This window comes from Miniopterus natalensis, chromosome 12 (genome assembly GCF_054644295.1).
Source record: "Miniopterus natalensis isolate mMinNat1 chromosome 12, mMinNat1.hap1, whole genome shotgun sequence".
NCBI lineage: Eukaryota > Metazoa > Chordata > Mammalia > Chiroptera > Miniopteridae > Miniopterus > Miniopterus natalensis.
The window spans coordinates 65,259,145-65,271,161 of NC_142092.1; the positions used below are offsets into that span (position 1 = coordinate 65,259,145).

A 12,017-nucleotide genomic window follows, 5' to 3' on the forward strand; every position below is an offset into this window, starting at 1 on the left:
GTGGTGATCATCATGATGGCGATGGGGGAAGAGAGAGGGGAGGGTGGCGTTCACTGCGCACTTGGGCTGTGCTACAGTAATCTAATACGTGCAAAACTAGGAGATGGGTATTATTAGCCTCACTTTACAGAGGAGGAAATAGGCTTCAGAGGCGAAGCAACTTGCTCAAGGTCACATGGCTAAGTGGCCGGGCATCGTGAGACCCCAGGTCTGTCCGCCTCCAAAGCACAGCAAGTGCGACACAAATAGAACTTGCATGAAGAAGCGAGAGAGGGAGGGTCCCAGGCCTCCGGGGCTCCCAAGCCAGCCGAGGAGACAGACATAGCAACAAATATCTGCAAAACGCGGGGCGGGCGCTGAGGGCTGGAGGCCGGAGCGCGGGGGCGGGGAGAGGAAGGGGCGCTAACCCGGCCCGCGGGCCTGGAAGCCCCTGGACGGGCTCGCGCGCGCGCGCGCGCGCGTGTGTGTGTGTGTGTGTGTGTGTGTGTGTGTGTGTCTCCACCCCCCCCACCCCACCCCCCCCCGGCCCACGCGGCGGGGCGGCCTCACCTCCTTCCACCGGAGCTGGCGGATGCTGATCTTGAGCGCGTCCAGGGAGGTCCTGGCCTTGGAGCTGTCCACGGTGACCGGCCGCAGGGAGTGGTGCTCGTCCGGCCCGGGGCCCGAGCTCCGCTTGCAGCTCCGGCCCTTGCTCCGGGGCTTCCCGTGCGGCCAGAGGCCCCGCGCGGGCGCCGGCTTCGGCCTGGACCCGGGCGACATGGGCGGCGGCCGCCGGGGGACGCGGGCGTCGCCCTCCTCGGCCGCGCGGGGCTGCGCCCGGGCCGGCGCCTTGGCCCGCCGCTCCCTCGCCCTGCGCTCCGGCTCCCCGGACGCGCCCACGTCCAGGCGGACCTGCCCCGCCGCCGCCGCCGCCGCCGCCGCCTCCCACCCGGCCGCCAGCGCCCTCTCGGAGCCGCCCCGCCGCATGGCGCTCAGGGCCGGTGCCAGCGCCACTGCCACCGCCGCCGCCGCCGCCCCGCCGCCGCGCTCCGCGACCAAACTGCCGCCGCCGCCGCCGCCGCCGCCACGCGCTCCCCGCCCGAGCCCGTTGCCATGATCGCTGAGGCTCCGGTTGACAGCGCCGTCGCGGCCTCCGGACGGATCCCGGGAAGGGACAATCGCCGGCCGAGCCCCCGCGACCTCATAGGCGGCGGCGTCCACGTGACCAGGCCTGTCACAGAGGCGGCCGTCGCCATCTTGGAAGAGGGCAGAGAGCCGGGGTGGGGGCGGGGCGGGGGCGGGGCGGGGAAGGGGGAAGTCTGTCGGCCCGCCCGGGGCGCGGAGCTTGGAGACGCTGGAGGCGAAAGGGGGGTAAAAAGTGTTGGGCCCTCGGTGGCGGGGAGGGGCGCTCCGGAGCCTGGGGACTGGGGCGCAGAGACAAAACCCTCCCACGGGAGGCGCACGCCCCGCACCGCCACCCAGCCCCGGGCTAAGCGCGGGTCCGGAGGAGGCACCGCGCCCGCCCCCCGCGTGAGGAGCCGCGGGTCTGAGGCCGCGCAGGACGAGCCAGGCCCGGGGGCGCAGCTCGCCCTCGGAAGACGCCCCTGCAGCTCCTGGGAGAGCCCCCCCGAGAGAGGGACGCCTCCCGGTGGCTCAGAGCGGCCCCGGAGACGGGGAAGCGGCGGCTGGCGGCACCAGGCGCCTTCCCGTCCTGCCCTCGGGGGGCTGAGGTGGGGCCGGGGAGACCGGCCCGAGCGAGGGCCCGCGCGCCGGGGAAGCTCGGAGAGAGGAGCTGTTCTGCCGGGGGGAGCGGGGGTCCGACGTAGGCTCTTCCCGGGCAGAGCCCCGAGGGGCGCGCAGGCCCGGACCCAGCGCGGAGGGGCGCGGAGGCCGGAGAGGGGAGCGGAGGCCGGGATTGGGGCGCGGAGGCCGGAGAGGGGCGCGGAGGCCGGGATTGGGGCGCGGAGGCCGGAGAGGGGCGCGGAGGCCGGGATTGGGGCGCGGAGGTCGGGATTGGGGCGCGGAGGCCGGGAGAGGGGCGCGGAGGCCGGGAGAGGGGCGCGGAGGCCGGAGAGGGGCGCGGAGGCCGGGATTGGGGCGCGGAGGCCGGGAGAGGGGCGCGGAGGCCGGGATTGGGGCGCGGAGGCCGGGAGAGGGGCGCGGAGGCCGGGAGAGGGGCGCGGAGGCCGGAGAGGGGCGCGGAGGCCGGGATTGGGGCGCGGAGGCCGGAGAGGGGCGCGGAGGCCGGGATTGGGGCGCGGAGGCCGGGAGAGGGGCGCGGAGGCCGGAGAGGGGCGCGGAGGCCGGGATTGGGGCGCGGAGGCCGGAGAGGGGCGCGGAGGCCGGGAGAGGGGCGCGGAGGCCGGAGAGGGGCGCGGAGGCCGGGAGAGGGGGGGGTGTCTCGGGAAAACCAACGTGCTTGCGCTTTGCCTCTAGATAGTGGGGCGCTTATTTCTAACGCAGGGTCCCGAGCCCCAGGAGCCCCAGAGACTTTGATGATGAACATCCGGACGGGCCGGGAAGTCTGCGTGTTCAATTAGCCCCTCTTCTGATTTTAAGGCAGCCAGTCAAAAACCTTTGACCTGCGGAGTCTATCCCGAGGCTCTGGAGCTGTCCATGGTACCACAGAGAAGCACGCGCAGTCCCCGTCTCTCTCCACCAACCTACCCCACCCCCACCCCAATCCTGCCTTTCCTCCTCGCGTCTCTGGTGTCACCAGCAAGGGGCACCACCTCCATGCAGCCATCCATGATTGCAAGTTACGGAGTCCTAACTCATCCTCTCCCTGGCCTTCTAAAACCAGTCCGTTTCCGAGTCTTAAAGGTTCTACATTGGAATGTCTCTCCCGTCTTTCCTTTCTTATCCATTCTTACCATCATTGTCCCAGTTCAGGCCTTTAGCCTGGGCCACTGTACCAGACTCCTCGTGGGTCTCCCTGACTCCAGTCTCCACCAGCAGCCAGACGGGCCACTCTCCTGCTTAGAAACCTCCCCTGGTTTCCCACTATCTACAGATCAGGTCCAAGCACGTTGATTTTCCTAAGAGATGCTTCCTGATGGCCATCCTCTGAACTCACCCTTCTCCCTGTCTCCATTCCTTTCAACACTCGCTCTGGACTTGCTCTCCCTTCGTGTCTCTGCCTGGGAAACTCCTACGTCAGACCCCCCAGATGTCTCCTTCTTGGAAAAGCTTCCCTCAGTCCCCACAGGCAGAAATAGCTCCTCTCTCTAAGCTTTCCCGACATGCACAGACCCTCCCACCATGGCCTGTCTGTACTGAAACCATCTTAGCTCCTCCATTTGTCAGGAAAGGAATGTGTCTGGTCCGATTAATCTCCATATCCCTGTTTTCAGGGGCTCGAGCAAAACTGCCTAACAAAGTAGTATGAATGCATAACTTAGTAAGTTGTCTTCCACTGCACTTGTCAAATCTGCATAGGCCATTTCATGTAGAGATATTCATTTTGGCCTTACATCTAAAACATCTTCTGCCTCAGGGCCTTTGCATGTGCCCTTTCCTCTGCCTTTCTCTAGATCTCTGCCCACTTCAGCATTTAGTGTAAATAACACATCTATAGAGATACCTCTGATCTCTCAATCTAACTCAGACCTTTTCAGATGAAGTAATGACACAAGAGAGTGAGACAAGAGGAGTCACAAGGCAGTATACAGTTAAGTGCCAAATAAAGCAAAGAGTTAAAAATTAAGAGTTCAGCGAATGAAGAGTTTAGTGTGGATTAGAAAGCTAGGTAAGACTTCACAGAAGAGGTGGGCTATAAACTGAGTCTTCAAGACGGAGTAAGAATCGGGTAGAGAGAGGTAAGTGAGGCGGTGATTCAGAGGCTGCGGGCGGGGCTGCTGTATACAAGCTTGCAGGTGAACAACAAGGCCTTGCAGGGGCGGATATCCAGCCTGTGCTCTGCCCACCACGCCCCCCCCCCATCAAGGCTTTGTCTTCCTGAATCCAGCACTGAACCTTCGCTGATTGGTTCAAAGGCTCCCAGGGCTAGAGGAGGTCCTGCATTGAGAGGGAGGTGAGGAAAAGGCTCCGTGCACGGAGATTTAAGATGGATAAATCATAAGCCTTTTCAGGGGAGCAGAATGGTTGAAACACAAGCCTGAGAGAAAGGAAGAATAGGGAACGAGACCCACTTGAGCTCACTGTCAGGTCTTTGAATGCCACCGTGTCCATCACTGACACTTTTCTGACTTCTCAAGAAACTCTAAAATGTGTTAGTGGAAAATTCCACCCCGTATGAGATTCCCCAAAGGGAAGCTTCAGTTATGGCTCCTGAGGAGCAAGAGCAGGTTAGAATTGGGGGCTAGGACTACTTCCAAAAAATATACAAATGTTTCGAAAAGTAGGTCTCACCAGTAGGTGTCTCCTTTTCCTTCACAGCACTTACCACTGCTGATAGAGTTGTACTTGTTTGCTTACTTATAATGGTTTAGCTCACTGGTCAGAGTCCAAGTGCCAGAAGCAAGGAGTCTACTCTTCTTGGTGACCCCAATGCCTAGGTCAGTGCCTGGCAGAGAGTAGGCATTCCATAACTACTGAATGAATGAGTGAATGAATGGATGAATGAAAAACTGTTCAGATATTCAGCAATAAGGAAATAGTTAAGCAACTATGGCAAATGTCAATGACAGCTTTAGCCACCTACAAAAATGTCAATGATGCAACATTAAGCAAACTGGTGCAAGCATTATAATTACAATGCTTAAAAATTGTTCTGTGTAAACAGGGCCTGGAAGAATATAGAGACACATGAGAACATCTGTGGCACTGGGGAGACGAGATCCTGGTGAAATCTTCCTCTCAATTTTGGCAAACTGTTTCAACTTTGAGACTCTTCATAGCCTTGAACCCAGAAGCTCATCCCATTTCCAGAGATTTCTGCTACTAATCAGAAAGGCAGACTGAGCTGTACATGGCAGTTTATTATCCGTGAGAAACCTCTCTGTCCCAGGAACTGTACAAAGCATTTTGCATGCATTGTGTCATTCATTATCTTCCGAACAGCCCTGGGATAAGTCCCATTTATGACCACATTTTACAGATGGTGAAGGAAACTGCTACATAAAAATATATACACACTAATCCTCAGCTATGTGAAAATTACATGCAGAAAAAAACACTGGGGTCAAATATGCCAATATATTAATAGTTATTCTGAGTGATGGAATTAAGGGTGACATTTTCCCCTCTTTATTTTTTTTTTCTATTTCTAAATTTCTACAATGACTATACATTGTTTTGTTCACTGGGAAAATGGGATCTTTAAATAAAAAATATTCCTTGGTGGTTGTTCTATGGCTTTAACAGCAAGTCCACATCCAGGGAAAGAGACAGGAAGAGGCAGTTCAGGGGAGAGGGGTGTGGGCAGCTCTTGCTCCAGCGGGTTTTTCTGCCTGTTAGTACCAGAGGCCGCCAGCAGGTGGCGCCTTGGGCAGGTTTTGAAGAGGCTGAAGCAGGAGGCGGTGCAGAGAAGCGCCCGTCGAGCACCTGAGCGAAGGGAACAGCTCCCGCCTGGCTCTAGAGGCAAACACACATCCTTGCACCTCTAGGACTTCCCCGGTGTCGCTGGCTCTGCCTGGCGCATCCTGCCCCGCGCCCCCTTGACCCCTGTCTGCTCAGTGAGCTTATTGTCCTCGAGGCTCAGATGCAAAACCTCCTCTCCTTAGACGAGGTGTGGGAGAGCCCCCGGGAGCACCAGGGCTCCTGGAAGCGGGTGATCGATGGTAATGAATGAGCCAAGGGTTTCATGTGCACCTGCCGGTTCGCTGTTTCTCAACCAGGCAATTTCTTTTTGAATGACGATACCTGCCAGTGTTCATTGAGCACAAGCCCTGATGTGCACTGGAGCATTTCAGTCCTCCCAAGAAACCCTCCAGGGAGGAAAATATTTTCCTCCCCACGTGACAGTTTGGTCTGAAGCTCAAGTCCCAGCTCTCCCACTTGCTGGCCGATTACCCTTAGATGGGTTACCTGGCCCTTCTGTGACTCTCCTTAACTGTAAAAAGGTTCAAATGCCAGTATTGCCATGCTTTGAGGATTAAACCAGCCACCCCACACAAAGCATTTAGAGCAGAAATAGCCGGCACCTACCAGGTCCTCAGTATTAGCCACTATTACTCTTATATGGGGGGGGGGAGGCTGAGGCTTGGAGAGTGGAGTCATTTGCCCAAAATCACTGAGCTAGTAGGAGAGGATTTGAACCCGGCCATATCCAGCTCCTACGCCCAAACTCTTAACTGCCACATTATTTTCTTTAGGTTACCTGCTCATTTCTCTTAAGTTTCAGGAAAAACTGACATGGGGTTTGCTCTCCTCTACACCCCTCTTGACTTTATGATTCTCTATGAAGCAGCTGCCATTCCCTCCTCTCTGCTCTGCACTGAGAAAACAGCCGTAAGTGAGGGAGCCAGCATGGCTGCGTTCCAAAAATACTTTATTTACAAAAACAGGCAGGAAAGATGCTCAATGTCATTAGCCTTAAGGGAAATGTGAATCAAGCCTATAATGATACACCATTTCACACCCACTAGGATGGCTATAATAAAAAAGACAGTTACATGCTGGTGAGGATGTGAGGAATTTGGCAACTCATACGTTACCGGTGGAAGTGTAAAATGCTGCAGCTGCTTTGAAAGCAGTCTGGTTAAACACAGAGTTAGCATGTGACCCAGCAATCCCACTCCCAGGTATAGACCCAAGGGAAATGCAAACATATGTCCACACAAAAACTTGTACACAAATGTGCATAGCAGCCCTACTCATTATAGCCCCCAAGTGACAACAATCCAAATAGTCATCAACTGATATGTGGAAAAAGAAAATGTGGTATATCCATTCAATGGAATACTATTGGGCAATAAAAAGGAATGAAGTAGTAGATAATACAAGAAATTTTTCAGTATATAATGACATTAATCTCAGATTGAACAGTCCAGTTGTGTACCCAACCCAATGAATATACAAAAGTTCCACACTAAGTCACATCATTTAAAAGTGTGTAGACTAATGGGAATAAAGAGAAGATCTTAAATATTTCCAGAGGGAGATAGTAAGTAAAGGGAAAGTAAAATATAAGGAATGGGAGCAGAATGGTATGAGATATCTCAACAACAGTATAGGAATCTGGAAGACAGGAGAGCAGTGCCTTCAAAATTATGAGTCAGAAGTGATGGAGAATTCTATACCCAACTAAACTATCGACATAAGGCCAGAATAATGGTTCCAGACATTCTAGGCCTCAGCATTTTACATTGTAAGCATCCTTCTGAAGAACTACTGAGAATACACTCTACCAAAATGAGTGGATAAAACAAGAAGAAACATGAGATTCAGAAAAGCTTGTAGCCAAAAATGCAAATTAAAAAAAAAAAAAAGGGAATGAAATCCTGATACACAGACCTTGAAAACATGGCGCTAAGTGAAAGAAGCCAGACACCTAAGACCACATACTGCATGATGCCATTCAATGAAATGTCCAGAACAGGCAAATCTATAGGGAGAAAATATATTAGTGTTTTCTGAGGGCTTGGGGTATGGGGAGAATGGAGGGCAAGGGCTAAGAGGTATAGGGTTTCTATTTTCAGGGTGTAAAAATTTATTGTAGTGGTAGATACAAAAACATGAGTTACATGGCATGTAAATTATATCTCAAGAAACTGTTAAAAAACAGTCTGTGGGCCATATCTGGCCCATCGGCCATGGTTTGCTGGCCCCTTGATGTAGAGTAGTCAGACTGCCGAAGTTGGAATTTATGACCTCGAGCAAGTTTTATAACCCCTCTGCCCTCTACTGTCCTTGTCTGAGAAGTGGAGTGACAATAACAGTGCCTACCTCAGAGTGTCCTTGTAAACAGTTGAGTTGAAATACATAAAGCATCTGTATAGAAGTGGTCTATAAATATTGATGACTGTGGTTCCCATTTTAGAGATGAGGTCATCGAGGCTGAGAAAACAAGAGCTTCTTATCCAAAGGCACACAGACAGTAAGTGATGGAGCTGAAGTTCGAAGTCGAGTCTGTCCAATGCTAAGTCCATGTTCCTTCCGTTCCACCACCTATCACCTGTTGGGAGGCCCTAGCCTGGCCCTGCACCCTCTGGGTTCCCATTTGTCCTAAGCCGAGTGAGGAGGTTGCCCAGGATGCTCCGTAAGAGCTTGGAAGGGCTGAGAGTATGATGTTTTACAAACTGGTGGAGAAGATGTTGGGAAATGCTGGGTCTTGGGGCGCAGGCACCGTGCATGCATCCTTGTGCCGTCAGCATTAAGCCTAGAGCTTGGCTTTCCCACCTTGCCGGACTCTAGTAGAGCCCGCAGGAGGAGAGGAGATGACGATGCTCTACTTACAGGGAATAGCACATGGGCCAGGCTCGTGAAGCACCAGCTGGAAGTAGTGCAACCGACACTGCGACACCACCCTGTGTCCCCAAGCACTCTGCGGAGGGAGAGAATGAACGCTGAGCTTCAAATTACTTCTCCTAAAAGGTCAGGAGAAATTGAGAGCCTCCGCACTATTCTGACAGCAGGCTCCTCTCTCAGAGAGCTGTCAGGGTTTAAAAATATTTTCTAAAGCAACCATCTGCATGCAATCAAGAGAGATGCCTCCCCCGGGTCAAGAAGTGGGGCTGTTGGAGTGTGTCAGTGGAGTTGTACTAGGCAAAACCAACAGCACTTCTGAGATTTCAACTGTAACCCAACTTTGTGTAGTAACCACTGGGGGGAAGAGGAAGGGAGGGAGGGAGGGAGGGAGGGAGGGAGGGAGGGAGGGAGGGAGGGAGGGAGGGAGGGAGGGAGGGAGGGAGGGAAGAGAAAAACCCCTTTTCCTGGTTGGCTTAGGGGTGAATTAGGGAGGGGCTTTCCTTCTGCTTTTGGACACCTGACTCTTTCATCCCCCACCCCACCCCTCCACAACCAATTATCTAGGACCCATGCTGGCTTCCACTGGAATTTACCACAAGGACTTTAAAAGAGGTTGAAGAATGTCCTGCCATTGTCCAGAAAGGTTGGTCATGAGGAGCAGACAGGTGATCCCAGCAGCAGTGTGGTCCCTCTGTGGAACTGGAATGTGTGTATCACCCAGGATAGGCCATGCTATGTTGCCATGACAGACACCCCCAGAGCCTCAGTTCCCTCATCTGTTAAATGGGCACAACCATGTTTACCTTGAATAGTTCTTATCAAGAGAGGCAATGGAAATAAACTACAAAGTGTCCTGCAAATGTGAGTTGTTGCCACATTAATATTTTTATTATACTGACCATTAGGAATACTACTGGTTCTCAATTTCTATTTCATTTTATATTCTTATTTTGTTAGGGGCAGTTCAGACTTGGTAAGAAGGGTGGATTTCCACCCTGGGCCCATGTAGGAGCAGGGCTCAGACTCCACCACCTCACCCAGTCTTTTCTGTCCCAGGATACTGACCCGTCATTCTTTCATTCAGTAAACTTTGCTGACTGTCCCCCCTCCCCCACCCAGGTTCCAAGCTGGGGACACAGAGCTGAGCAGAACATGGAGACAGGGGCCACACTGTGCCAGGGACCCACTGGCGGCCCCTATGAGCCTTTCCCTGCCCAACGCGGGCTGCAGCCACCGCTCCCCAGGCCCTCCTCCGCACCTTTTCTGACCTTGCTTCCTCAGCAGCTGGAACTTGGGGCTCAGCCTGGAGTTCTGGGTTGTTGGGGAAGAGTCTAACTGTACAAATCCTCAGTCACCCCCCCCTCCCCTTCCCAGTAGTTGCTCCTCTGAGGAGCCCTCCAGGTGCCCTGCCTGTGGGAATCCCATTGGAACAGCCTTGGGGACTAGGGTTCCCTTCCATAAACATTTTCAATCACGGTTAGTACTGAGAGCTGGCAAAAAGCAAACTTTGATCTTAGCCAAGCTCACGGCTGCCCTGGGAGGGCAGGATTACCACTGTCTCCATTTTACAGATGAGACACTCAAGGTTCATTCATTCATCCATCCATCCATTCGTTTATCATTCCCCAAGTACTGGGGACGCAGAGGTGCCCACACAATCAGGACCACTGCCCTACTGGAGCCCAGGGACACCGAGTGAGTCATTCCTAGTGGGACAGAGGGAGGAAAGGGAGCCCTGGGGGGGAGGGGTCAGAGATGTCTACCCGAAGCAGCAACGGAGATGCTGAGATCTGCGGGAGGAGGCAGCCAGACAGCGGCCAGTCAGAGGGGCACCTCATGCTAGTAACCTGCCCAGCTACGAGTCAGAGCCATGACTGGGCCCCCTGGGCCCCACTTCAGTGCTCTTCCCTCCACATTATGCTCCCATACCGACTGCCCCGCGGCCAAGTCCTGTCCTGGGCACTGGACAAAAGCACCTGGCCATGAATATTACAGTGTGGGCACTGCTATGGGAGCCCAGAGGAGGGAGTCTGCCTTGGAGAAGCAGAAGTCTAGGAAGGCTTCACAGAGGAGGGGACATGTAAGCTGGACCTTAGAAGAAGAGTAGGAGTTTATCAGCTCGAGGAGGGCTGTCCATGCAGAAGGACCAGGGTGTGCAAAGGCTCAGAGATGAAAATATGATTAGCACTTTGGGGGCTTCGCCATGGGGAGGTAAGTAAGGAAGGGGTGTTTCAGGCAGGGGGAGGTGTCCCTTAACCTCTGTGGCTTCATCGAGTTAAGGAAGAAACCTGAAGAGACCTGAGAAAATCGGGCAGGAGGAGAAAAACTGGAACTGAGAAGGGGAGCTAGGAGCCAGTGCTGGGGCTGGGGCTGGGGAAGGGACCAGCTGCCAGCAATTGAGGCGCGTTGTTGGCTCCCCCACTCATTCCCCAGTCTCTCTCTCGGAAGCTGATTAGCGATTGTTCCTCCAGCTTCTTAAGAGGCCAGGGGGTTGCAGGGAGGCAGGGAGGTGTGCCTGGAGAAGCTGCCAGGCTTCTGTGGAAGAATCCAGAGGCAATCTGGGAGCCAGAGGAGACCTCTCTGACGGTGACCTCTGCCAGCTCCATGCTCCCTCCCTTTGCAACCAAACCTGGGAGATGGGGGATGGGGGGAATTCCTAAAAATACTGAGGCAAACTGAAGCACATCTTGAAGCAGAGGATTTGAAACCATGGAGCTGGAGGATGAATGGGGCAATGGAAGAAACCCTTGGATCGTCAGACAGACAGGCCTGAGTTTGAATTTTATCTCAGCACGTACGTACCGTGTGACCTCCAGCCAGCAGCCTAACCTCTCGGAGCCTCGGGCTCCTGGTAAGGTTGTCGCGAGGGTTTTAGGAGGCAGTGCTGGCATGGTGGCTGGCAAACAGTAGGTGCTCAGTAAATTGCAGTGGAGGAGACCTGAGAATCTCCATGGCTATCTCCATCTTTAAATTTCAGGGGTGACGTCCCAGAGCAGAGAGTCCTGGCGGGGAGGAGGGGTCTAGAGAGGCAGGGGCTAGCTCAGCACCATCGGAGAGGAGAGGCAGCCTCCATCACCCCCAATACTCAGATGCAAAGGCCCTGAGGCCCTGTCCCTACTGGGGTTCACATCCTAGCGGGGACAGTGACCCAACAGCAGTCGGTGCTCTGCCTCTCTCCGCCGTGGCTCCCCCGGCCGGCCCTCCGCATAACCCGGGTCCCTCTGGCTTGTTTCCTGACCCATCTTCCACGAGTTCCTAGCTTCTGGGACTGCACAGAGGGCCTCAGTGCCTGGGCAGATGAGCCCGCCAGACCCCGCAGCCCCTCCTGTGGGTATACCTAAAAACACTGAAGAGTGTTCCCTAAAATGGTGAATTTTACGATAGGTGAATTATATCTCAGTTTTTTAAATTTCAGGGAGGAAGTGCCAATGCCACCCATTAGGAGGCTTGAAGCAGATTAACTGAGCAATGGCTGCAAAGCACCAGGCCCAAAGTGGGCACCCAGAGGGGTACGCTCCGGGCGCCGGCAGCAGCCAACGTGGCTCCCTTTCCTAGGCCTGGGCAGCTGCAGGCCCTGTGCCTGGGTTCCTTCCCTCCTAGCGCCTCTGTGGCCAGGATCTGCCTGGAGCCCTTGTACCCTCGGAGGCCAGCGCCACAGCCAGTCCTGG

General features: G+C 54.7%; 1 protein-coding gene across 1 annotated transcript in view; it reads right to left on the reverse strand.

Moving 5' to 3' along the window:
- Positions 1-981, reverse strand: part of TTLL11 (tubulin tyrosine ligase like 11) — a 169,290-nt gene extending 168,309 nt beyond the window's left edge. Inside the window, exon 1 of the mRNA XM_016211053.2 lies at positions 550-981. Within this exon, the coding sequence (XP_016066539.2) occupies positions 550-966 (417 nt within the window). The 5' untranslated portion in view covers positions 967-981. The remainder of the gene's footprint in view (positions 1-549) is intronic.
- Between the last annotated feature and the right edge of the window lie 11,036 nt (positions 982-12,017).